Source organism: Thamnophis sirtalis, unplaced genomic scaffold (genome assembly GCF_051295495.1).
Source record: "Thamnophis sirtalis isolate CommonGarterSnake01/CBP01778 unplaced genomic scaffold, rThaSir2_p1.2 scaffold_9, whole genome shotgun sequence".
Lineage (NCBI taxonomy): Eukaryota > Metazoa > Chordata > Lepidosauria > Squamata > Natricidae > Thamnophis > Thamnophis sirtalis.
Window position 1 is genome coordinate 41,700,141 of NW_028261389.1, and position 27,603 is coordinate 41,727,743.

At 35.3% G+C, this 27,603-nt stretch overlaps 1 protein-coding gene across 2 annotated transcripts in view; it reads left to right on the forward strand.

Annotated features, from left to right (window-relative positions):
• Nucleotides 1-25,510, forward strand: part of LIN7A (lin-7 cell polarity scaffold A) — a 28,180-nt gene extending 2,670 nt beyond the window's left edge. The window contains exons 2-6 of one of the 2 annotated variants that reach the window (XM_014076277.2): nt 5,161-5,279; nt 15,528-15,599; nt 18,286-18,495; nt 20,959-21,171; nt 22,811-25,510. In XM_014076277.2, the coding sequence (XP_013931752.2) occupies nt 5,161-5,279; nt 15,528-15,599; nt 18,286-18,495; nt 20,959-21,171 (614 nt within the window). In that variant the 3' untranslated portion in view covers nt 22,811-25,510. The remainder of the gene's footprint in view (nt 1-5,160; nt 5,280-15,527; nt 15,600-18,285; nt 18,496-20,958; nt 21,172-22,810) is intronic. The other variant, XM_087723395.1, reaches the window with a different exon arrangement.
• The last annotated feature ends 2,093 nt before the right edge of the window (nt 25,511-27,603 follow it).

Below are 27,603 nucleotides of genomic sequence, written 5' to 3' on the forward strand. Positions count from 1 at the left end.
TCTATATGAATTCAATTGGATCTTTTCCTTGTAAATGTGTTTAGAAATGTTTTAATGTTAATGCTGTCAGCATCCTTGGTACCACTAAATCATATAGATATACAGGGAAAAGTTAAGTTCTGATTTACATTCAGTACAGTCCAAACCATTCCTCCAATGCACATACAGTGATGCTTGCATTTAGAAAACAATTTGAAGAACTTATTCAGAAGTAGCATTATGTTTGCACAGTTAAAGGGGAGAATTTCTAAGAGACCTGATTCTACATTGTTGGTTCTCATTCTTTCTCTCTTCCTGTCCCTTCTGCTCATAGATATACATGGAAGTATCCTACTCAAGCAATGTTTTGCCAGTCTTAACTACATTTCAGTAGTGGTAGCATCTGACAAATTTTGATTTGCCTCAGATGCTAAACAAAATAACATCTTGTTTGTTCTTGGATAGAAGACAAACAAGGAATTCCGGGGTGTATGCTAGACTTTTAAGTCAAACAAGATCCCAGAAGGAGACAGTGGAAAAGCATTTTACATATTACATATTACATACTGCAATTATTTTCTTTCCTTTTTAACTTAGTCCACTTTCCTTGGTTGATTATCAATAAATTCTGATAGCTTCCCCTATAGACATGCCACTCTTTTATCATCTATTTATATAGATCAATGATGGTGAACTTATGGCATGTGTGCCACAGGTGGCATGCGGAGCCATAATTGCCAGCATGCGAGCTGCCGGCTAGCTGATTTTCGGCCTTCCAGAGGGCTGGAGAAGGCCATTTTCACCCTCCCAGGCTTCAGGAAACTGGAACCTGAGGAGGGTGAAAAACAGGAACCGGAAGTTTGTTTGTGAGGTCGCACTTTGCATTCTGGGTTCTGGCACACACGCCCTCTATCGCGCTCGTGCCCTTGGATTTTTGGCACCCAACAACAAAAAGGTTAGTCATTACTGATATAGATCATTTGCAAGATTTTTCATACAAACATTAATCAAGAGGATGTAGAAATTACTCGACACAATACAAAATGATAACTTTTAGATTGCAGTTAGCTTACAGTGCACATGATTTAGTCTAAGAGCTAAGAGATTTTAGATTTTGATTAAAAGTTAGCAGAAAGCTATCAGAAAGCTATCAGAAAGATGTCTGTCTGTGTGTGTGTGTGTGTGTGTGTAATACTGTAATATGGGGTGCTCAGTTATGTAATAAATAGAATATCTTTCTCTTTGCCACAAAACATTTTACAGCAATCAACCATTATTTACAGTAGATCTCATTTGTGGAAATAATGTTCTTGCCCTGTATCATCTCTTCCATTTTTTAATGAATGTTTGCTGTCATAGTTTTATTGGAAGGAGATGCAAGATTTCACCATAAATGTTGAAAAGATCTATATTAAAAAAGTCTGCACCAAAGAACTCAGTTACCATTCCTCTGAGAAAAACTCACATAACCTCCAAAATCTATCTACTTCACATCCCATGTCATAATGAATCCTATTAACATAGTAACACTGGTTTATGATTGTAATTATGCAACACAGTTACTTTGTCACTGGAAGCTTTTCTTGTGTAAGGAATGTAGTAAGACCCTTGTCTTTATTTACAGCTGCAGCTTCATAAGATTTCATTGTAAAGCTTTTGAATTCTATTTTTCCTCATCTGTGAAAAGATAAATCTATACTGCCCTTTTCCCATTAATAGAGACCTTTACATATGTTATCCAAAATTTGCATTAAATTATTTCAAACTAGAGAAATTTTCACTGGTAGGTTAAGTTGAATCTCAAGCACATGAACTTCTTCCTGCAATTCTTGTCAGCACACAGCTTCTTAAAGCAGCACAAAGTGACTTATTTCTTTATTATGTAGAATTTATTTTCAAAATAATGGAAAATTTAATCAGTTTACAGTTTAATCTGAGAAGCTTTATCATTTAGCTTGTACAGACCTATTCTGGCAGAGCTGGGAACGTGCAGCACACAATTAACTAGAAGATTGCATTGTGGATGTTCCAGGGTTTAAGGGATTTGGAATACATAAGATCATCTGACATTTAGTGGGTAAGATTGAATGATAGAATATAAAAAGCATTAACTGAGAATAGAGAGGAGGTTTGTGTATGGAGAATAGCAAACATGTAAGTAGATAGCCACAATACAGCCAGCCAGGTCATTGACTAAGTATCAATATATCAAATCGAAATTACTTAGTTGAGAGTCAGTGAAATAAGTGATAATTTAGCCATGACTATCAGCCCCATTGATTTAAATGGATTTATTCTAAGCATGAATAATTCTGGAACCATTCCAAATGTGGTGTAACTTAATTCCTACAATATATGTATAGGATCCATTAATTTGACAGTACCACTAATTTATTGGAAGATTCTATACATACTATAAACCATACTATGAAGAAAGCCTTATAAAAATAACTACTTTTCATTGATAATTAAGTGCAGCCATGTACAGAATGAGGTTATGGCCTCATAAATGCAATCTAAAACTGAACTTTCAAATTAGCTGTTAAGATGTAGTGTGAATGGGAAGGAGAGGAGAGGAGGAAAAGAATGTGGCTAACTGGAAATTAGACAAAGCAGAAAAATAATATAATGATAGTTACTTTGAAAAAATACATTTGTTCATTAGAAAATGACTATCAACTTTAAGTTACATAAATGAAAACAGTGAACATTTCATGCATCTACATTGCTGCTTAGAAAAGCAATGCCAGTATATTTCAGATATTAGTTTTTTAAACTTATTTCCTTTTTTTAATAAAGAGCACAGATCCATATTGTTGCTGCTACACTTATCATGCTGTTTATTAATTTTTAATCAACTGTATAATTTGTACAAAAGACAAATTATAAACTGAAATGAATTTAATTGTAAACTATACATGGGAGTACGACAGGGGAATTTGTAAAAAAAAAACATTTTTTCTCCTATGGTTTCTCAGACCAAATCCAAATAAAAAGCATGGAGTGCTTGAGACAGCAATAGTTATTTTCCTCCATTGCTTTAATGAAGCAGATGAACATTTTGAGTGATATTGCACATCATTACTGATTAGATTTATCCAATATCTTTTAGAAATAAACAAGCAGCTGAGAGCTTACAACCAGAATGAATGAATACGGGATCAAACAAGGACAGGATTTTTTTTCTTTTGCAAAAGGAATCTGCTGAATGACGAGGTTCATCTGTTAAGTTCTAGGGAGGGTTACGGTATTTGGTTTATTGTTCAATTTAGTGTTTTATATCTGAATATGTGTGTTTGCTTCTTTGCCAACACACAAACTATGCATCTGGTATTAAGGACAAGGGCAGCTGCTGCAGACTGGTGGAACTGCATTTCACGCCTAACAACTCAGATTCAGCCAACACTCTTTAGAAAAAGGACAGGTAGCTGAAAGCATTCAAACACTTTTGTAAGGAATTTAGCATGGGAGGAACATGTGGCTCTCAGGTTCTTCTGAAAAGATGAATATATCTAGCATGTGTTGGAAATAATTTCAAGGCTCATAAAGCTAACTGATCATTATTCATCCCTGCTCAGCATATGAGATTAAGCAATCCAATACTTCATCAGATTATAAACAAGTATGAAGTCCTAAATGAAAGGATTTAGAGAGCAAATAGTGTTTCATTCATCTTTCCTTTGATGGTCAAAAAATGAGAAGCAAAAGTAGGATCCTGGAAAAGAAATATTGACTAAGAAGATAGTATTGTCAAGAAAGATTTGGACTTCTAATCATGGACAACATCACAAATGACTCTGAGGCACAAATGGGATGTACTTGAAAGAGGTAGAGAAAATGCAAGAGTAGGGAAGGACCTTGTAAACAGCGCTTAACAGTATGGCTTTCAATTAAATAGGATGAAAGAAAGAAATACTGATTCAGGTACATAAAGATTGCACATAATAGTGAAGATACAAGACAAAAAATGTTACTTAGAAATCCTCAGTATAGGACATTAGGGAGACGAGTAGAGGGTCATTCCACATCTTCATTATCTATATAGCAATGAACATAGTGGCAAACAGGAAGAACTTAAATCCTACATAGTAATACAAATATAACTTGATAGGTATCTTGGAAATATAGAGGGATTAGAGTTGTGACTGGAATGCTTGCAGAAAAGAAATGTTAACCAAATATTTAGAAATGCAAACCAGAATTATCCAGAACTACAGACCAGTTAGTTCTGGACTTGCTTCTAGAGCAAATTTTTAAGCAGTGCATCTTCAAAACAGAAAAGAGTAAAAAGAATGCCATCATCACAAGGAGCTAATGTAGGATTCTCAGTAAGAAGCCATGACAGCCTATCCTTATTTATTTTTATACAATGACAGGATTAGTAGATCACAGGAATACTGTATTATAGATGTAGTGTATTTTGATCTCAGTAAAATATTTGATAAATTCTAAATATAGACTACAACTACTATTAACAGGTGTATGTGAACTAGCTACAAGTAATGGCATCCAAATAATAGTCATTAGGGAAGACATATCAAGTGATCACTCTGGATTCCCTCTTTATCCCAGTGCTCTTTGGCATCTTTGAATTAACCAAAAGGTGAAATAGAAGGGATGCTCATTAAATTTGTAGGTGATTAGCTAATATTAACAAAAATATTTAAAAATCACAGCTCAGAATATTCTTCACATGCTTGAAAGACTGTAATCCATCACATTGAATGAAATATATCTCATCATCCAAGTACTCTCTTTTCACACTGAATAAATTTCCTGGTTTTTTCCCCCTATGGGCAGGTGAAGATTATAGTTATATATAGCCTTGAGTTAGATTTTGAGAAGCTTAGTATTTTGAAGGTTGCCAGCACAGAATTAACCAATTATCTAGGTAAGTGACTGTAGGAGAAACAAAATTGCAGAACTGAACTCATAATAAAGTCAAAAAGTTAAACTAATTCTGCATGGTAAAAAATCACTATATGTTACATTTTATGCTCTTTTAGCTGAAACAATCTATATATATATATATATATCTTTCTCTCTCTCTCTCCTTTTCTCTTTCCTTCTCTTTCTCTCTCTCTCCCTCACTTCCTCTCCCTCTCCTTCTCTTTCTCCCCTTCTCTTCTTCTCTCTCTCTCCTTCTCTTTTTCCCCACCCCCCTCATTTTTATCTGTTCAGATATTGCCAGAGCAATTGAATTACTAGAGAAACTTCAAGATTCGGGAGAATTACCAGGACACAAGTTACAGTCGCTTAAAAAAGTACTGCAGAGTGAGTTTTGTACAGCTATCAAAGAGGTATGGTAATACATTTTTGGCAAAACATTCTCAGGGGTGTGGGAGGTGATTGGAAAGCCCACTGCTGTTAATGCAGAGAGAGTGAACACACCATTGAAAAGACCTCTATATCATGCCAATAAATAAATACTGCTCTGTGGAGTTTCTGGAAATCATTGGCATGTGTCCACAATCAATGCGGCTATAATAAAAATAAAATTTTGCATAAAAATACATAAAGTCTGGTCTGACATAAACAGAACCCACCCTTCAAATTATGTTAGACTGAGGATTAGGGGGATAGCATTATATCATACATGCAGTGCAGGCAGACAAATCATGAGAACAATCCAATGAACATGTAGTAATTATTAGTTTCTTGCTACATTATTTTGTTCAGTATGCTGGGAGATTCACAGAGTCTATAGTGTTTGTTAGAGATAGCTCTCTAAAGATGGGGAGAGAGCTAAACAGGGAAGTCCAGTCCAATTAAATAATCCTCTAACTATTGCCTCAATATTAAGGCAGGCACAAACTGAGAATGTTAGTGCTTGCAGATCAACAATGGCTACACCACTGGATTGATATGCCCAGAAAAATCTGATTATCAATGTAATCTTAAATACATTTACTAGAAAATAGAACTTATTAAGACCAAGGGTGTTTATTCGATTACAGTCCACTGGAATTTGATACATAAATTTGTAATGTTTTCTATGAAAAATATAATTTTGATTGTAACCCTTATTTTTAAGCAACGCTGATATATTTTATTACATATAGGCACTTTCTTTTATTTTTTCAAAATAATAAAAACTGATTGCTTAAACTAAATAATTATGGCTTTACTAATTTACCAACTTGGATCGCATGGTGAAATTTCAAAACTTTAAATAATTTTGTGGATTTAGGAGATTTTTGACATTGCTTTTTACTATATTTTTTTTGTATTCTTCTTTGATCTGCCATACATAGAGGAGTTATTGAACTCTAATATAAATAATACTATGCAATGTTTTAGAGAAGATTCCATAATAAAGCCCCTAATTGAAGCAACCAAATTGATGACAGAATGTATATAGGTTGGTCTCTATATCAGAAAGGATTAATACTTCAATGACATTGCGTAAATAATTTTTCATTTTTATATGTGCAGCTAACATATAGCAAAACTCAGAAGTTACTTGAATTGATATTCACTATTGGTTGAATGAAGTAAAAGCTATTTAGCCAGAGCTTGACAATTGACTGTTCTTTATAGGTTGCTGATTTTTTTTGTTCCCGGTAAGGAATAAAACAACCTGAAAGCATCTTTGAAGAACACTCTGCAAAACTAGAACTACTGCAAAAAAATGGGAATGCATGTTTTCTTCCCCCTTTCCTTCAATCTGTTTATTAACTTTTGTAATTCATTTTTCTAAAGTTCTAGCTTTGTACTACACATAGTATTTACTTTGTACTTACATATAGTTTTTCAGTTGATGGCTGCCTACAAAAAGGCAGTCAACTCCTGGGAATTCCCATGATAATGATGAATGTTGTGGGGAAGTGTATATAGCCTATGAACTATTTAGAACATTGTACACTCTGCCAATGAGCTTAAATAGACTCCAGATGTTCTCCAGAGGATGGTAGAGGACAGGAAGGCCTGGAGGAATGTTGTCCATGGGTTTGCGAACACAGCTTTGCAACTAACAACAACACTCTGCCAAAGACTGGCATGACATATTACCATATTTTTCGCAGTATAAGACACACCTTTTCCCCCCAAAAAGAGGGTGATTCAGTGCATCTTATGCACTGAATACAGTATTTTTGACCTACCAAAACCCCTCCCCCCCTTTGCAAAAATGCAGGTGCAGAGGGTTTGGGAGGCTTGCAAAGTGCTCCTGGGGGCTGGGGAGAGCAAAAATGAGCAAAAAAGGGCTGTTTTTGCTCGTTTTTGCCCTCCCCACCCCCAGGAGAACTCTACAAACCTCCCAAACCCTCTGCATGCCCTATTTTATTTTATTTTTTTGCAAAAAATGACCCATTTTTTGCTCATTTTTGCCCCCCTCCAACCCCAGGAGCACGCTACAAGCCTCCCAAAGCTCTGCATCCCCCCCTTTTTTTGCAAAAAAACAAGGCATGCAGAGGGTTTGGGAGGCATGCAGAGTGCAAAAACTTTTTTTTTAATTTACCTCTTCAAAATCATGGTGCATCTTATACTCTGGTGCATCTTATACTCTGGTGCATCTTACAGTCTAGCTCACGGTTAAAAAAACACTTAAAAATCTAGAATGTGCCTAAATATGACTGTATTCATCAGTTCATGGTTGTAACTGATTAATTTTTAGATCATTATTTGGAAGCTCACTTTAGTGCAAGTAAATGGTTAGAGTTTGCACTCTCCTTCAAAAACAAATTATTTTTCTTTTAAAAACCTGAATCCACTTTAATTGACATTTTATCATCAGTCATGATGGACAAATGTTTAGAAAGTATAATCATTAAGTGTACATAACATGCTTGATAGATTTCTGAACCCCAAAGTTATAATTGATTCTCCCGTCTTTATTCCAGACATATGGTATCATAACATCAGGCAACAGATGGATACCCACAAGTGAAATACATGTTATGAGTAACATTGGAGTCTGTCCAAAAATGAGTTTCTTTTTTTGATGAGATTTCTAAGTAAAAATTTTCTTCTTCTAAACTCCATACTGTTTTGGGTTGTCTTTGGTCTCCAGAGCAACTACAAGAACAGCGTGGAAGCTTATTTTTTCTTTCTCTCTTTTCCTTTCCTTATTTTTTCTGCCTTTCCTAAATTAGTCAAATTATTTTTTTCTTCCATTAACATGTCTCATTTAAGTATTTTTTTAAAAAAAATCAAATATCCTGACTATTGCTAACATTTTCTTCATTTTTTAATGTTTAATATGTTTCTGATTACCAGTTATCTACCACAGTTATCAAAGATAATCACAGTTTCTTTTCTTACTCTTTTAATTTTGAATAAAAAATATAGAGAACCAAAGTTTAAATTCACATTCAGGAAATGATGACTGTGAGGGAAAATCAATATGCAGATCGAACTCTTGCTTAGAAAGAATTGATTGCTTAGAAAGGATCAATTCCTCACATGAATAGCATGGTTGCCCGAATCTACACTGACTTCATTGTATTTGATATACTTTCCTCTACAAATCTGTTTTCTGTTCACCTCCTTAAGTTGGGAAACATTAGCATTGCGTTATTTAGTTTTCTGTAGAAGTTTACCTTCACATTTTTCTTCCATGATTACAAAATTTACTTTAGATCCCATATGTGAATGCCAGCCTGTGGCCCATGGCTGTTTCCAATCTAATCATCTGTTCATTTCCATGAGCTCCCCTCTCTGATGTTGCTTCTGTTTCTTTCTGGAATCTATATCAATTTGGGAGCAAATGAAAATGGCCCCAATCAAAAATTAAGAAGGGAAAGGCACAGCAGTAAGAAATCTAAATTTGAATTTAAATTCAATCATTCTTTCTCCAGTGTTCCCCTTTTAATATTTGATAAGTACCTGATGGATTTTCCACAGCTAAGGAGACTTCTACTCAATTTATCTGTGCATATCAAAACACTATGTTACAGTAATCAAATTCTGTGGAGTCTTCAGTAATGTTTTCCTGACAGGAATTTTTTATTAGAATTATTGACTTGCTAAATTTGTAAATATTTCTTTGTAATTGGATGGTGTAGTAAAAATGCTCAGAAAGTTAGATTTTAACTTTATTTCTCTTTTCTTCAAATAAATTGAAATAAATTGGTTAAAAGGTGTAAGCTTACAATACTCGCATTGCTCATTTAAAAATAAATAACAGCATTAGGCCTCTGAACTATTTCTCTGACCTGAACCTTTAATCTGACTATAATTTGAGAAATCAAGGGTTATTTTCCTATTTATTAGACACAACGTTTATGGCTGTACTTGTTGATTAAGGGGAAATAAAATAAAAGTAGGCTGAACATGTTCTGTAGAGATAGGGATTTTGTTAACAGTTACTCTACAAATTCATACAGGTGATAAAATGAGGTGAAATGTAAGTTGAACATGAACTTGACATTTTAGGGCTGACCATAACTACATAACTTTTTGGTCTTTTTCCAATGTTTGGCTTTTCCTCCCAAACAAAATAGACAATTTTTTATTCTAATTATAAATAACAATTATAGATGACCATCCAAATCATTATTATTTTTTCCTGATGTCAAATGAGCAAGAGGATTTTTTTTTCTTTCACTATTGGCATCTCCTGACTTGTATTTCCACAAAGCCCTGGATAGCATGAATCAGAACTTTTAGAAGTAATTTTGTTTTCATGCATCAGTTTCATGAAATCAGTTGCAATCTCAAAATATTTAAGTTGGCTAGGCAACCCAAGACTTACTGAAGCAAATTCCCTGCTAAGCATATTTATGCTAATATTTCGTATTATTCGTGGTTATTATATTCTGGTCCAGAAAGTCTAAAACAGCTGTTATAATTATATTTTGCATGTTGTTGGCACTCATGGCATAAATGTAATGCCCCAGAATGTAGTGTTAACATCATACAAATGAAGCTGTTCTCCATAGGACAATTGCAAAAAAAAAAGTTATTATCATGAGAATGTGTATTTGCTCATTCAGAAATGCAAATACATGGTAATGTTTGCTGTGATGGAATTCCAAACAGTCCTTGGGAACACAGAGGGGACAGCAAGACTGTTAAAAGAGGAAACAGGTGTCTTAAAGAAGAGATTCATGAGTTCAGGGGTGGGAGGAAACTGTAAGAAATTGACTCAGTGTCACTCCTTAATTATACTAGGCATAAACTGAGCTGGAGAATTGCTTTGGCAGGTCTTCAAGATTGGGTACATTGCCCTACAATTGATTAAATATCTTTCCAGAAATTGAAATGATTTTTATTTTCTGTTTTTGCCAGCTTCACAGCTGACCATTATTAATCATTAATGACACAATAAATTTTATATTTTAAATATATTGGTGTCATTCTCATAGCTTCATATATTTGATTGTTTTTATATCAATAAGTCTTCTTTACCCTTCCTTGTCCTGTTTAAAAAGTAGTCTAGCTCATTCACTGGATAACATGTTCCATAATGTTAGTTAAGAATTGGTCTGTATTGTACATAATGGACCATATTAGCCTTGCTAATAATTTGTTCAAGTACTTTGTGATGAATGGAATAATAGATATGCCCTGTGAGAGAACAGGAATTGGCTAAGGTGGAGTTTTAAATCAGTTCTGGGGCAGCCATCCTTGTATCTGTTCAGTACATATATACCGTAATTCTTAAGTTAAATGCTCCATTATAGTTCATCTTTTATGTCACTTTTGGTTAATTCTCTCTCATAAAGCTAAATGGCAAAGCATAAAATGTGATAGGGGAAACACGTTTCTTTTACAGATGTTACAAACCGACTTGCCAAGAGAGATATATCTGTCTATACCTGTTTTAGAATGTACTGTAATCTTTCTTAAGCTACAACAGTGCATCAGGATATTTAACTTCAAATATAAGGATTGAAATTAAATTCAGAATGAAGTCAATATTCATAAACACTCACACCCACACCTACTTCCATAGACACACAGTAATAAATTCCTTCAGGAAAAAAAGTATTAACTTACTCATTTTTCATTTGTTCCTATCATATGGTCTGTAATTACAAATGTCAATCCTACTAAGAGCTACATGAGTTCATTGCAAGTCTGGGGTTGTTAATGAGTCATCATCATAACCACTGCATGAGGTAAGATGACAGGTAGCTTAATTGCAAAGCTCCCAATTGTTCCAACACCTGTTGTAACAATGCAGATGTTTGCTTCCCAGGGGTGGCTGCTATCATACATGTTACATTACTGAATAAAACATGTTACTTTTTTCAGATACAAAAAAAATGCCACAATTCCAGCACAGCTTTTGGGAACTTGAGACCCCCTGAAACTGGGTAAATCAATCCTTTGGTTGTTCTTGCTTTTTATTAGTTACTTTTTTGGCAACCCTGTCCAAGCTGAGCTGCTTCCCAATCATCAGCCATCATGTAAAAGCTTTTCAAAGAAGACAGGTGGGATTTTTGGATAAAGAAACTTAGTCTACCACTGAGCAAAAATTATTTGCTTTTATTTTGATAAAAATTCCCAAAGCAATGTACCTAAAATAAAATTGAAAAGCAATTGTAATGTAGATAAAACAAGCCAGAAAAATCCTAAGATACAGAAACTAAAAGGGCAGCAAAGTCTGAAGGTGTTTAAAAAAACAAACAAAGCTAGCTTCCTTTTCACATTACATCTTAGGAATAACTAAGGAATGCTAGGTATAGCAGTGCTGGTCCTTGAATCTAGCAGTCCTTCTCTTAATGCTAGTTCAGTTGACGATAATGCAGCCATTATTTAGGATTTAATCCTGGAGAAGATTGTTAACCTCGATTTTTATTATATAGTCTGGATGGTAGAAGACAGGACAGATTATCTGTTGCAGCTCACTTCATTGAGCTAGTCCATGTATCAGGAGGCTAGGACTGGATGGCAAGGAGGTTGAGTTCCTAACATAGGAATTTTATCTTACCGATCAATGTCCCATCAGATGTTAACATTTGTATTCGCTGCTGCATTTGGGTAACTGGGACATTGTAGAAATGCTGTTAGTATATGTATACTAATACCACAGAAGGAGCAGAACAGGATATTAAATTCGATATGATGATCCTATCTCAGCTAATATGGATTTGAAGGAAGTTGATGATTTCAAATTATATACTTTATTTTTCATGGATAAATAACTGAGAGTGATTTATCCATGAAAGCTGATGGCTGGTAAAAAAAAATATCTGAGGGACCAAAGGACTTGGTTAAATGGTTTGATCCAGGAATTAGATGTGTTTGTATGGTTCAATGCCCTTAAAATTTTTCATCTACATTGATACTGTCAATGTTCTGGCTAAACTGTGGAATATCAAGAGCCTATAGATGGTTCTATTATTCATAAGTCCTCCTTTGGCCGGAGGTCAAATATATTTAAATGCATGAAACATTGTTGCACAAATATATAGAGGACCCTTATGAAATCTATTATTAAGATCTTTGGAAGATATCTGCATGGTCAGTTGCCAATATTTCTGGCTCACTGGAAATCCCCTTCAATGTTGCTACCATACTAACTCTAGTAGGCTACTTGGGAGTTTCAAGCAGGAGGCCTTTTTAGCTGGAGTTATCAGGAAGTGGATTGGAGAACTTCAGCAAGTCAGGTGTAAGTTCTTCATTGGACTATCATTTTTCTAAACAGTAGTGGAAAAACACTGGTACAGATATTGTAGATTTTTCTTGTTCTTTATTCTTTTCTTTTTCTTCATTATGTTTATTTGTTATGTTGCTCCTATAGGAAGTATTTCATTTAAGTCTCATACTCAAAACTTTAAAATCATTGTTAAAATCATTACTTTATATCATTATCCATAATAAATGATTATTGGTGTGCCAGATTCCTGCTTACCCATGCATATCACAAAAAGTCTCCACTTTAGCCTTTAAGAAGCTAACTTTCTTTATGGTCTTTGAAATTATATCATTATTTTGTAGAAATTATGTAATGTTTCATTAGTTTATTAAAGTGCCTATGATTAATCACTTTAATTTTCCTGGGGTTCACAACTTTAATAATTATGCACTTCCTTACTTTAATGCATCCTTGCCTGTATGCCTCAAAGCAAGTTGATCTATTTCCTGCACTCTTCATTATAACAATTGTTAGAAAAAACACAATGAATCCAACTCAGAAATATCTATTTTTTTCATACTCGGGACAGTAATGGTGCATTGTTGTACCTGCTTCACCTTTTGAACATTCTGATATAATTCACTAACAAAAGAATTGGTATGCAGATGAAGGCTATTTATTTATCCGATTAATTAATAAAGAGCAAAATGAAACTTCCAAGATTTAAAGACAGCATACCTAATATGCTTATTAGAACAATAGTCCAAAATAAGCATGCTTTAAAACACACTAAAAGCAAGATGTAAATCATGGGGCTTAAAATGTGATGTTTTGGTTAATTGCCTAGTTTAATTAGTGAACTTCATGACTGTCACAGCATTGAATATTTTCTTAGCCCAAATTCGATAACCCAGTAGTTATTTCTCACTGAAAGACACAGTTCCAAGATGTCTTTCTCTTGTTAGAAATTACTGTCACGATTAATATATCTTAAAACCAGGGACATTGTTTCTAAGATATTATTGATAAATAACAATATCTTACATCCTCCATTTTGTATTCTTGCACTAAGAAAAGAGACATATAAATATCCCCTTTTGTGGGGAAGACATATTTTACTATCATTTTTAATTTCCAGTTGAGCTCTAATTATGACTTGCATGCTTTAAAACAATAGACAGGACACCAAATCTGTGTTTCTATCCTCTTTTTGCGGAAGGGTAGAAGAAGCTACAAAGAGGTCTTCAACTTCCAACAACTTTTCAAAATGATCCAAAGCATGTATGGCTATCTGAATACAGGAGTACATATTAGCTGTTTCACTATGAATAGTACCTTAGTCAGCCCAAAGGTGCTTTTTCAATAGGCAACTGGACTTTCTTTGTTTTCCTTGAAGAAGTTTCACTTCTCATCTAGGAAGCCTCTTCAGTTCAAAACCATAATTTGGATGACTGAGAATCTCCATAGACCCTTTGCCTACATTTAAGGATGATTTGATACATTTTGCTGCTTGAAGCAAAATATAAAATGGTGTCTTTTCATTTTAAGTGAGATATGTCCCACTTTATGACTTTTTGTGTCACATTTGTTAAGTGAATCATTGCAGTTGTTGTTAGTAGCACAGTTGTTAAGTGAATCTGGCTACCCCATTGATTTTGTTTGTTGGATGGTTGGAAAAGAATCACATGACCCTTGGACTCTACAACCATCTTAAATATGAACCAATTGCCAAGCATCCAAATGTACATCACATATCTGTGGGGATGCTGCAATGGTCCTAAGTATGAAAAATGGTCAAAAGTCATTTTTTTCAGTGCCGTTGTAACTTCAAACAGTCACTAAGTGGACTTTTGTAAGTTGAGAATTACCTGTTCAGCACAGTGAGGTGAGACAAGAACAGTTTCTGCCATATCAGTCCACACTGTTTGCTGTATGAAATCTCTGGCTCATTTTCTCTTATAGGACTAAAACAAACCTACTGTTCTATTTCACCGAGGAATAATAAAGCAGACTTTGAAATGTTTTGAAAATTAGTTGATGGCTTCCTAATTATCTGAACACCAGCATGTTGTTTTTACTTGAAGCACACATTCAGTTTAATGAAGATATACAATCATAATATATCATATGACTAAGTTATGGTACATTAAATTAAATCAGAAATACTAAGACTGAATTAATTATTTAACATTTGATTACAGCTACAAGATGATAGTTTGCAGCATGCTTTAATTCAACTTATAGAAATAGAAACATCATGATCTTTTGCTTTGTCACATAACAGGAAAAAGTATGTAGACACTAGTTTTGAATAAATCTAGTGGTAAAGGTCGTATCTTAGCAGTAACAAAAACACCCCTTGTTTTTCCCCTCTAAATTACATTTGGAAATGAAGGAAATTTTAAGGAAGAAATATTTAGAGATTTATTTGCAAAAAGATTTGTATGATATCTTCTTATTGAAAACTTGACACTGAATCTTCAGTTTGCATTCAACATTTTGGGGCCACCATTTTACACTTTTCTTTGGCTGGTGAATTTTAGGGCTCTGTCAAAAGCCAATTATGTTCTATAAAGTTATAATTTGTGTACTGTTTTATTATCCTGCACTGAACACTGTTGCTATTATGGATTCACTGATTCATTTTTACTGTTGGGCCATAGGAATTTGTAATTTTTCTGCATGGGGGAAATTTTCATCCAGATATTTTGAAGGTTTCCTCCCTAAATTAAATAATGTTTAAATATTTAGAAAATTGAAATTCTTCCACATCTTAAGGGTAGACATCTAGTACAGGAAAAATACTGCCCAGACTTAGGTGGCATATGCAGTGTAGAAATCAGGTAAATAGATAAATTATTACCAAAAGATACAGACAGGTCCTTAAAGGTAGATGTGTTCAGTGCAGTGAGAAACTTCAAGGACATTAAAAATTGGCTAAAAGAAGCACAAAATGTTTTGACTTGTGGAGATTGCTCAGATTATTAATTTTCTTTTCATCATTCTCCTTGTATGCCTTCAGGTATATCAATACATGCACGAAACCATAAATGTTAGTGGCTGCCCCGAATTCCGTGCCAGGGCTACTGCCAAGGTAAGACACTTGTAGTTTAAGGAGGTCTATTCTCTACATGGCCCAGTAATTGACTGTGCGCGTGTATGTTTCAGGTTTTCGTGTGTACACTATAAGAACATTTAGACATCAGTGGCAGCCCAGAGTCTAGAACCAGTGTGCTACTTCCCAGGTAACAATCATACCGGCAAGTTCAACATTTGTGCTACTCCTGTAGTTTTAAGAAAAGAGAATGCTGTATGTGGCCAAGAGACATATTGGGGATGGGTGAGGGGATGGAGTGGATTGGAGCCACTTTCCAATCAAAGTTTCTACTTACTTGCAATTAAATACTGACCATTAGCACTTATGACTAATTTCTCTAATAGATTCTACTTATATAGTATGGCCAAAAATATAAGGCTGCCAGTTTCAGAAGTGCTTAGCATGTATTTCCTCAACAGAAAAGCAGCAGAAACTCCTGAAAAATCTGATCTTAGGTTAAAATGCTGTAAAGGTCCATATAAATGAGTGCAAGTTCTCTGCATCAAAAGAAATACTATTCGATGAAATAAATCTGAAATTTAGTTTGCATTGTACAGAAATAAAAATTAGTAACAAAATTAGTGTTTCTTCAAGAAAACAGTTTCCCTGTTTACTATTGGTAAAACGTAAATGAATTTCAAATAGGCTCTCTGTGTGTGGGTGAGGGGGAGGGGGAGTATAAAATTCAACCTTAGTAACTTAATACATACTACTAGAGAACAGCAGTTATTTGCAAGCCAGAATAATTAATGTTACTCTTCTTTTCACACTACAACCAGCAATAGAATTATATTAATTTTAAATTGAGATAAGCTATGGAGGAAATTTATTGAAGCCATATAGTATATTTAACATTAAATATATTGAAGGTAATTAATGTAATTTAAGTAATATTCTTTCTTCTGCTTATTGGATAGATTTCTTTTATTCTAGAGAGAATTGAGTTTGACCTAATATAAATGCTACAGATACATACATTTTAATTTACTTGCGTCTAGAAAGATTTTTTAGATTGTTTAACTTCACATAATATAGTGAAGTTAAAAATTGTCATCATATGGTATACTTAAAACTGTCAAGAAGTTCTGCCATTCTCATTTCTTATTCATATGGAACAGGAGGATTGTGCAGCAATGTTTCAATATTACAGTATTTCCTGGTTATTTCTGGGCTGTCTGCATTGCATTTTCCTTATGCGTTTATGTCTGGCATGCATGATGACAAATTTTGCATGAAAAAATATACTGTATATGTAACTAAGAGTGTACATTCATGCTATCAAAATCCATCCATTAAATGTGATCCTAATGAAATTTAGCTATCCTTTTACTCTAGGAGATTTAAGACTCATGGAAATGGTGCAGCTGAAATTAACCACCATTACATGGGATTATATGCACATTTGATTTGAAGGCAACTGCATCAATTCTCAGAATCAAATGAACTTTCTGAACTGAGTTCATGATTTGAACTAAATCATAAAATTTGATGTCATCTTATCATTTTTTTCTGAAAACATATTCAGCTCAATACAGAAATTTGAACTGAATCAATCTGACTTTCAAATCATCAAATCAAATTCAATTAATTATTCAAATTGGATCAGAGCCTATCTTAACACCTTACTGCCTAGTCTCATATAGTTCAGTATACAAGCTCTCTCCTGTTTAAATCAATGAAAGAGTTAATTGAGTATAGTCTGCTATATGTTTCAATAAGCCAAATAAGTGTTCAGATAATGTAGCACACTCTGATAAAAAGTTGCTATTTTCACAATTTAAATTTGTTTTTAAAAATTGTACTCCCCTCCCTAAAGTTAAATTAAATTAAAACCCCTATTTAGGTTGAGCTTCTACTGATCCTATTAGCTACTGTTAAAATTTAAGAAACCTTTAACATTATATTGGCTATATGTACAAAGCTTTCATACTTTAAAAGATAATTAAACTTTATAATACTGCTGCATGTTCCACTGCAATATAAAGGACTCTAGTATGAATATGCCTCTTCAGCCTTAAGAATTGCTTTGATTTGCATCTCATCATTCTGCTTAACCAAGTGTTCAATAAAAAGTAAAAAAAATCAGAAGGAAGAAAAGCATATTTTGAAATCTGCTTACATTGGAAGGAAATGTGTTCAAAATAGCCAATAAGAATTTGAGTATATACAATACTAATCATACCATTCCTTTTTCAGAAAAGGAAATTTATGTTGCAAATATTAGTGTCTAGATTGAATTGGGGATCACCTGCTAGAGAACATAGAATTATTTCCATTTCCCTTTAAAAGCTACTTACAGGTAAAAACAATCTAATGTTTACTCCTGAGTTTCCCTTTCAAAAAATTCTTGTATTCTAGAACATAGAGCCATTGTGTGATAAGAATTGCAATGACATAATTGTGAATAGCCACATATGCAGGAGTTCCACCTGAGTATACTATACATGGAATGGAGACCTTAGGATTTAAGCATTCTGATCCTCAGAATAATACCACTGGGATATAACTGTACACAGATCTCTTGGATACAGCAATATTACATTTTATTAGTTTTTTTTTTTAATGAAGCAATAAAAAACAAATTTTAAAACATTGTTCTTATGAATACATATTTGAAAAAAATGAGCAGAAGTGCTCCTAATCGTGTTCATAATATGTTTAAAAATTGCATATTTTTTTCTAGGCAACAGTCGCTGCATTTGCAGCTAGTGAAGGGCATTCCCATCCTCGAGTGGTAGAACTGCCAAAGACGGATGAAGGCCTTGGCTTTAATGTAATGGGAGGGAAAGAACAAAATTCTCCTATTTATATTTCTCGCATAATTCCTGGAGGAGTAGCTGAGAAGCATGGAGGACTCAAACGGGGAGACCAGCTGCTTTCTGTTAATGGAGTGGTATGTGAATACATTCCGGTTTTATTGATTCTGCTTATTTAAATTGTTACAGATTGGCGGGGTGGGGGGGAATCTGGATGACTATTGCAGTATTTTTGCTGTCTTCTGTAATATCCAGAATTTTGCAATCCACATGTAGTTGTTCTAGTGTGCATACAAAAGAATAAATGGACACAAATTTGTTGTTTCCAAGTAACCACATTCAGAAACCTTTAGTCTCCTTGTAACATCTCAGTTTGCAAGTGACTGTTGTTCAACAAGAAATCCAGAGGGAGGTTCCACCGTGCAATTGCCAAACTAGCATATATTATTATATTATTTTATTTATGGTTTAGTTGAAATGAGTTTTTATTTCCAATACAGAAGGTAGCATAGCAAAATTCAGAGATTGTCATCTTCTTTATCCATTGTATACAAGAAGAATGTTTTGCATACAGAAAGTGAAGCATGGCTATTGGCCCTGTTATTAATATTAAATACCTCCATCCCCTATCTTTTTCACAATAATGCATTGATCCTGAACAAGCAAAGTCTGTGCACAAAGATTTTGCAAGTACTGGAATTCAAATGGTCTGAGTCTCACCCAGGCTCAGTTCATTGATGTTGAGCGATAGGAAGCATCAAACTTAAAGACTTTGGTCATGACCAGTCTTTGATGATATAAACGCTTGATGCTTCAGCTTCAAGCTCAATGCTTCAGCTGCACATTTTGATTTATTTATATACACGGAGCTTTTGTATCTATATTGCTATACCAATGCTTCAAACATTTTGAAGTTACATATTGCAAATTAACAACTGAACTGCCTTTACACTATTTCCATTCTGAAAGACAAAGAAATCCATATGATGCTCAAAGATGCAGTACTAGGTGCTGGTTGTCACCTTTAAGCTTTACATAGCATTGCACTTCACTATTCTGGGACCATCTCTTCCTAGTGGTTTATGCCTATCCCAGAATGAGCATGTTCTTGGTGCCATTGCAAACATTGTCATTTTGCGCTTTCTTTTCTATGGCACTTGTCCTGTGGAATAGTGTCACCTCTGAAAAATGGACAGTCCCAACTCTGCCAGCCTTTTGGAAAGTTATGAAAGCCTGGCTCCTCCCCAAGCATTGGAATTAAGTTGTTAATGGGGGAACTTTGGCAGGAGTGTGTGTTGTTTAATTGAGGGTCACAATGGCTCATGTGGTTAGGACAATGAATCAAAAGACCACTAAGATGTTGACATCTCCACGGTTTGAAATCCGGGAGTGAACCACATGACGGAATGAACTTCCATTAATTTGCCTGTCCACCTAGCAGTCCGAAAGCATGCAAATGCAAGTAGATAAATAGGTACCATGTTAGAGGGAAAATAACAGAGACATGAAAGGAGCCCCCTTGGGTATCCATCCCCATGGCAACAGTGATGTCACTGGCTAATCCTTTCAACCTGGAGGTGCCTTAGTAGTGCTTCCAACAGAAATGTAGAAGTAGTAGTAGTAGTGTTTCATGTTTGTGGTTTTACTGAGCTTCAATGCAGATTTAGCTGACCTTTTGCTGTAATGAAACTCTTTGTTATTATTTTGTTTGTTATTTAGATTTTATTGGCTAGAGAGGAGGCCATATAAGTAGGGTAAATAAATGAATGAAGGTGAAGGTGAATATACATGTCCTAAGATAATGTTGCAGGATCCAGTCTGTACTTGGGAGGTGAGGGATTGACAGCACAAGCAAACAAAGGCCAACAACTTAATAGCCAGCTGTCAACACCTCAATTAATATCTAAAAAGCCACACACAACATGCACCTTATAAATACCACACACAGAACAGCTTGCTAGGGAGAAGTTTCCTGAAGATGGGCTCCCAGTACGAGTCCAAAAGCTTAGAAGACAAAACTTCTGGTCCTGGTGACCATTTCAGATTGGATCCTGCATATAAATATATCACACATTTTTTTCTACTTGGAAGATTTTGATGATGCAGTTCCAGTTCAGCTGACTTTGCCTTTTTTCCCCCTTTCCCACTGGAAAAGCAATAGCAGTAGCAGTAGCACTTAGACTTATATACCACTTCACAGTGCTTTACAGCTCTCTCTCTAAACAATTTTCAGTTTCAGCATATTCCCCCCAACAATCTGGGCCTTCATTTTACCAATCTTGAAAAGATGGAAGACTGAGTTAACCTTGAGCCAGTAAGACTTGAACTGCCAAACTGCTGGCAGTTGGCAGTCAGCAGAATTAACCTGCAGTACTGCATTCTAAGCACTGTACCACCAGAGAGTAATAGAGATACACTTTAGAGTAGCTACTTCCTTAGGATCTGAAAGGTTAGACAGGGAGACAGGCCTAACTACAGACTCCAAGGCTATAGTTGGGGAGATCTAGTGGGACCAGATTCACCCTTGGTAGAGTTTTTTTCTTTCTTGCCCAGTTCTAAAACCTCTTGCTTTTTGCTATTTTTAAACATTCCACAACCAGAGTGTGGAAGGAGAACATCATGAGAAAGCAGTGGAACTTCTGAAGGCTGCTAAGGACAGTGTGAAGTTGGTGGTGCGTTACACTCCCAAAGTTTTAGATGAGATGGAAGCTCGCTTTGAAAAACTGAGGACAGCACGGCGCAGACAACAGCAACAGTTGTTAATTCAGCAGCAACAGCAGCAGCAAAATGCACAGCAGAATCATATGTCATAGGTGAGTGTTTGTCTTATTTTCAACTCAACCTTTCTTTAATTGAATTACCAGATGTTGATTTGCCTCACTTACAGACACACATATTCCCCCATATCCCAACATCCTAAATAATAAATAATTCAGGCAATAGCAGTAATAGCAATAGCAGTAGACTTATATACCGCTTCATAGGCCTTTCAGGCCTCTCTAAGCGGTTTACAGAGAGTCAGCATATTGCCCCCAACAATCTGGGTCCTCATTTTACCCACCTCGGAAGGATGGAAGGCTGAGTCAACCCTGAGCCGGTGAGATTTGAACCGCTGACCTGCTGATCTAGCAGTAGCCTGCAGTGCTGCTTTTAACCACTGCGCCACCTTGGCTCTTGGCACTAAAATATCTGTTTCTGACTTAATTGTTTATTCTGCTGTGTATAACAGGGGTCCCCAAACCCCGGTCCCCTGCCCATTGGGAACCAGTCTGCACAAGTGGCAGGTGAGCACAGGAAGCTCAATTTGCACAAGTGGCATGTGCACGCAAAAACCATCCCACTCCCTATTGTAAGGAATGTGGAGCAAATAATGTCATGTGTACTATGACATTATTGTGAAAATGATACAAATTATGTTATTCGTGTCCATTCAGTGATGCAGCTCATGCCAATTATATAATTCAAGTTATTGTTCAATGATTTCATAATGTCCATCTTGATAGGAAGTCTTGTACTAGCTGCCTATGCAATCTAAGAAAACAAGCATCATCTGAAATTAGGCAGTAGCTGATTCCATGCACTGTGTTAACCCTCATGTCTTAGCATTATTTTATCATCAATTATTGCAATTTTAAAAAGCATTATTTCTCACCTAGTATATAGACAAGGACAATGTAGTTTAATCCAACAAATCTTGATTGAAATAAAACATAATTGCATATGATTACGTAAAGCCAGGCATTATATTGCTTTTTTTTAAAAACTTTCTAATCGTTTATAATATTAATTAAGCTGATATTGCTAATTTTTATGCATCTCTATTTTGCTTTTAGATTCCCAACTATAATTATAAGGGCTTTTAGAAATTAAACCACAATTTTTATTTATGTGTAATGACCATTTTCATTTCACTGTTATAATTTTTGTAAACAATTCAAGGCAGCAAACAAACCTAATATTTCTTCCTTCTCCTATTTTTACCACAATATCAACACTGTTAGATAAGTTGGTCTGAAAGAGAGAGATCGGCTCAGAATTAGCCAGCTAGTTTTTATGCCTAACCTAGGACTAAAACTGCTAGTTTCTAAGCTGTTGCCTTAATCACTAGACCAGTGTTTCTCAACCTTGGCAACTTGAAGATGTCCGGACTTCAACTCCCAGAATTCCCCAGCCAGCATTCGCATTCGCTGGCTGGGGATTTCAGGGAGTTGAAGTCCAGACATCTTCAAGTTGCCAAGGTTGAGAAACACTGCACTAGACCAAACTATATGATATATTAAAATTAATAATAAAAAGAAAGATTTGCTCTAATTACTACTACAGTGCTGCCAGAGGTTTGGTATGTAAGCCCACACATGCATTTAAAAAATAATAATGAGAAATTAAAGCAATTGAGAATGTCAATCCATTTATGCTTTTGACGGTTTATATACTTTTGTTGTTTAATTATAGATGGCTGACAAGAAAGACTTTCTAAACTAAGAATGTAACAACTTAATAGCAAAGCTGTGCTTTGTATTCCAACTTTACAATAAAGAGCAACAGCAACTGTGTTCACCAGCAAACTGTGCAAAATTACAATAAGAACAGTTTGGGAAGTCAGCAGCATAATCAACTCTTCATGTGGTTTTTCCCAGAATTGAAGTCCTTGGATGAAAAGTTTATTTGAGTCTTCTTTTGTATGGTAAGGTTCTCATGATGACAACTCACGATGACACTATTCTGAGAAATTACATTCATTATGTAGCCCATCAGATTGTACATTCCCATGAAAAGCAAGGCATTATGGACAAATGTATTCCATATCTGCATGTTATTATCTTGCATAATAGTTTCCTTCACAATCATATAGAGTTGTTGCATCCAAATTATCATAATTTTCCATTTTTCCTTCTGCATAATTCTCTTTTTAGCTTAATTTAGTTTAGTTTATTATCATTGCACATGGTACAATAAATGCCATCTTCAGTGTACAACTATAAAAATAAAAACACAAACATACATCCTTTACTTTCTATATAATTGAAATTGAAATCCCGATATTGCACTATACCATAGAATTTAATATGATTACTGCCCTAGGAGAGAAGCTGTTTTTCAGCCTATTTGTCCTTGTTTTTATTATCCTGTACCATCTGCCAGATGGTAATAGTTCAATAAAGTGTGCCCAGATGAGATGGATCTTTAAGAATGTTTTGAACTTTCTCAAGGTAGCGGGAGCTATAAAGCTCTTCCAAAGAGGGGAGAGGGCAACCAATGATCCCCTGGGCAATGACATTGACCCTCCGGAGTGTTGTCCTATCTGCCACTTTGCAATTGGCAATCCATACACAGATGCAGTAAGTTAAAATACTCTCTATGGTGCAGTGGTAGAAGGTCACCAGCAGTTTTTCATTCAATTGTTGTTCCCTGAGAAGTCTCAGACAGTATAATCTCTGCTGGGCCCTCTTGACCAGTGCTGCAATATGAGCGCCCCAAGTCAGGTCCTCTTAAACTTAAAACTGGCTACTTGCTCCACTCGGTCTCCATTGATAAGCAAGGGCTGGATGTCTAATCTATTCCTTCTGTAGTCCACTATAAGCTCCTTGGTTTTATTGGTGCTAAGGACCAAGTTATTGTCTCCACACCATGAAAGCAAACGTTTCATCTCATCTCGATAGGCAGACTCATCCCCCGCCCAAGAGATTAGTCCCAACACTGTTGTATCATCTGCAAATTTAGTAATAGTATTACTAGCGTGAGTGGAAATGCAGTCATGCACATAAAGAATATAGAGTAAGGGACTCAACACACAACCCTGGGGTGTACCAGGGTTAAAAATAATTTTCCTAAAGTTTTTTTCCTTTTTCCTAAAGTTACAATGTTTTGATTAGTCAATTGAACTGATGAGGTACGGGATGAAAAGGAGATTATTAATTACTTGTAAAGTGATTACTTGTCAACTCATGGGTAGTAGACACTATCCTAAAGTAGTAATCCATCCTCCTCTTACATAAGAATATGTAAAGGAGAAATGCCGATAGTAAGAAGGAATGATTATGCTTCTGCTTCAATGCAAACTATGTCACAAGTTTAAAATGTTTGAAACAGATGAGATTTCTTTTAAAAGCTGTTTAGCTTTAGGCTTTGGACCTTTTCCATGAAACTTAGTATAACATAAAAATATGTAGGTTTGAGGTCAGAATCATACACATCAGATGTGTTAGGATTATCTGTAGCCTTCTGAGTGGAAATTCTGGAAATCTCAGTTATAATACACTTGGTGAGCGTTTGATTGGGGATAGCTGCTATACCTTTGAGACAATCCTACCAAACTTAGTTTTGAATAAATGCACATAATAGGCCAGGCCAGGTAATCACACTTTGCCTTGAGATAAGATTTTTTTGTGACAGAAATGAAGGTATTCACCACTGAGGCATGATGCATTACTTCTGGATTTTACTTCTGCATGCCCCGTACTGAAAAGAAGCTTGAACAGTAATTTTTCCAGCTAATAAGTGTGCCATGGTGGATTTGAAATGCATCTCAAAGTGAAGCTGTGTGAATCCATTCTTTATAAGTGGCTCATGTTCCCTTGTGAAGTAGCTTCCAAGGGCTGCTTCAAGTTTACGACACTAGCAAAGTTAATTGGCCTTTTCACACTTGGACAACCTCACCCTATGGTATTAGAGTGCAAGTCATATGCAAGGTTTATGCAGATGTAATCAATTAATTAATCAAGTCATCAAGTAAAATGTCTTTGATTTGATGGAGTCCTTATTTGTATGCCATTCCATTTGTAGATAAAATTCTTATTCTGGGAGAATACCCGGAGCAAGTTTAATTCTATCTTTTGTGAGCAGTAAAATTAAAAAAACTGTATTTTTGAACATAGGCATTCCTATTATATCTATTATAGTTATATCCCTGAATCTAAACTAAGTATACAGTATATTGATAAGATATATAGAGAGAGATATTGTTATCTAATATATATGCATATGTTGTCAGAATATATTTGTTTCAGATGTAGGTTCTGTACTTACTGTATATTGCACACATTTTTGAGATGATGTTAAAATAACTAATGGTATCTCACAATTTTATCTATTTTTACAATATATTTATTTCTGTTGTTGTTAGATTTAGTATTAAAACATATAGCGGAAACTTCTTTTTGTGTAACAATGCAACTTTCCCAATGTGGTATGCTTTAGATGTGTTTGCATTTACAAGTCCCAAAATTTCTGGCTGATATGGCTACACTTCCTTTGAAATTCTGGAACAGACAATCGTAGCTTTTCTGGAAGGCTCCACCTTGTGTGACTTAGCATATGGGACACTTGTATAGATTACAGCTGGATAATTGATTTAAACAAAGCTCTATTATTATTAACTAATTTTATTGTCAAAGTGAAAGGCTGTGTGCACCAAACAGGCATAAATGTTTGTGATGTAATGTTAACTTTAATTAAGTAGATTGGTTCCGTATGAAACTCGGTGGTGCAGTGGTTCGAGTGCAGTACTGCAAGCTACTTCTACTGACTGCTGGCTGCCTGCAATTTGGCAGTTCGAATCTCACCAAGCTCAAGGTTGACTCAGTCTTCCATCCTTTCGAGGTGGGTAAAATGAGGAGGTCCCAAATTGTTGGGGACAATATGCTGACTCTGTAAACCACTTAGACAGAGCTGTAAAGCATTGTACAGTGGTATAAGTCTAAGTGCCATTGCTATTGCTATCTGACTCCATTCATACACATAAGATTTGATCATTTATTTTATGCATACTGTTTCTGACAGTGGATATGTAACAATACATTTTCAGCAATGATATTAAATCATTTGCATGAAGTCAATTGGATTAAATTATTTCAATACCCTTTATAAAATGAGCATCAAAATAGGATGTGGTCAGCTATTGCTATTTCCTTTTCAAAGTAAACATTAACTCTGTTACAACATTACAAGAACCCACCCACCACCCATTTTATCCAGCAGAGATAAACAAATGAACTCACAGAATTCAAGATTCCTAATAAATAATGAAGAAGGTTAGGAAACCATAGCCCAACAATTCTAGAGAGGGCTACCCAGAACACAGAAGTGACATTCAGATACTTTTGCGGCTTTTTCTCATTCTTGCTTTATGTAATAGACTCCTGTTCTGTCTGGGGAGGCCAATTTGTATGTGCTTTTGTTTTTGTAGGGACAGAATTGGTGTCATATTCTTTACTGACTGTGTGAGAACTAATTCTAATACCAATAACATGGAGGGCAATGTGTTTATTGTTGCCTCAGGAACTAATAACACTATCATATTTGTGAGAATAAAAAGTCTCTTTAAAAATCCTTCACATCTCTTTGTTGATTGAAAATTAGTACCTGTTGCTTGATTTGAACCTTTCCTCTCAGAACTAAGTCAATCAGTAGATGTGTAAGGACTGCCCTTGCCCCCCCCTCAAGAAAGCATTGACTCTTGAAAACCTGGTATTTCAAAAGGAATCTTTTTATTGAAAAGGGGTGAAAGCAAGTCAACATTCAAACAAGGCTCTAGGACCCTCAGGCTATACAATCCATGATAAAGGAAATTAGGAACCACTCCCAACAGTCCAATGTGGATTCCCACCAATCCACAGGCGTGAAAATAGTTTTGTACTAGCCTCTCTGATAAACAGATGAGAAGAGGTTCTCAGGATCATCTTCCAGAGTTGCAATCCATACCCCCCCCCTTTGCATCCCCCAAAGGTGAGAATTTTCCAGACATCTGAGGCGCCAGGCAACTGTTATAAATCAGGCAAAAGGTTATGAAAAAGACATGGCAAGAAATAGGATACCTAGGATACATCAAAAGGAAAAAAGAACAAAATGTATCAAATCCAACCCCCCCCCCTCTCCCACCGAAGAATGGCAGATACATGGATCTGACAAGTTGAGATGAAAACTCAGAATTCAGGGTTCAATTTATCTTTCTCAAGATTAGGCCATTCTGTACCGAGAACAAGAGTGAATAGAAATTGAACACTCAGTGAGACCACTTTAAATAAAAAATTCAACCACAAAATCCTACCTATCTCAAATATTCTGTATGCCTCAAATGGATTCGAGAATCATATCACATTTGCTACACAATAAGGAATGTGTAGTTATAGGAGCTAGTCAAGGGAATTTCAACTAAACTTTTGCTCTGGTGTCCCCATATGTACAGATCTCTGAACTATACAGCATCTAGATCAGTGTTTCTCAACCTTGGCGACCGGTGGAGTTGA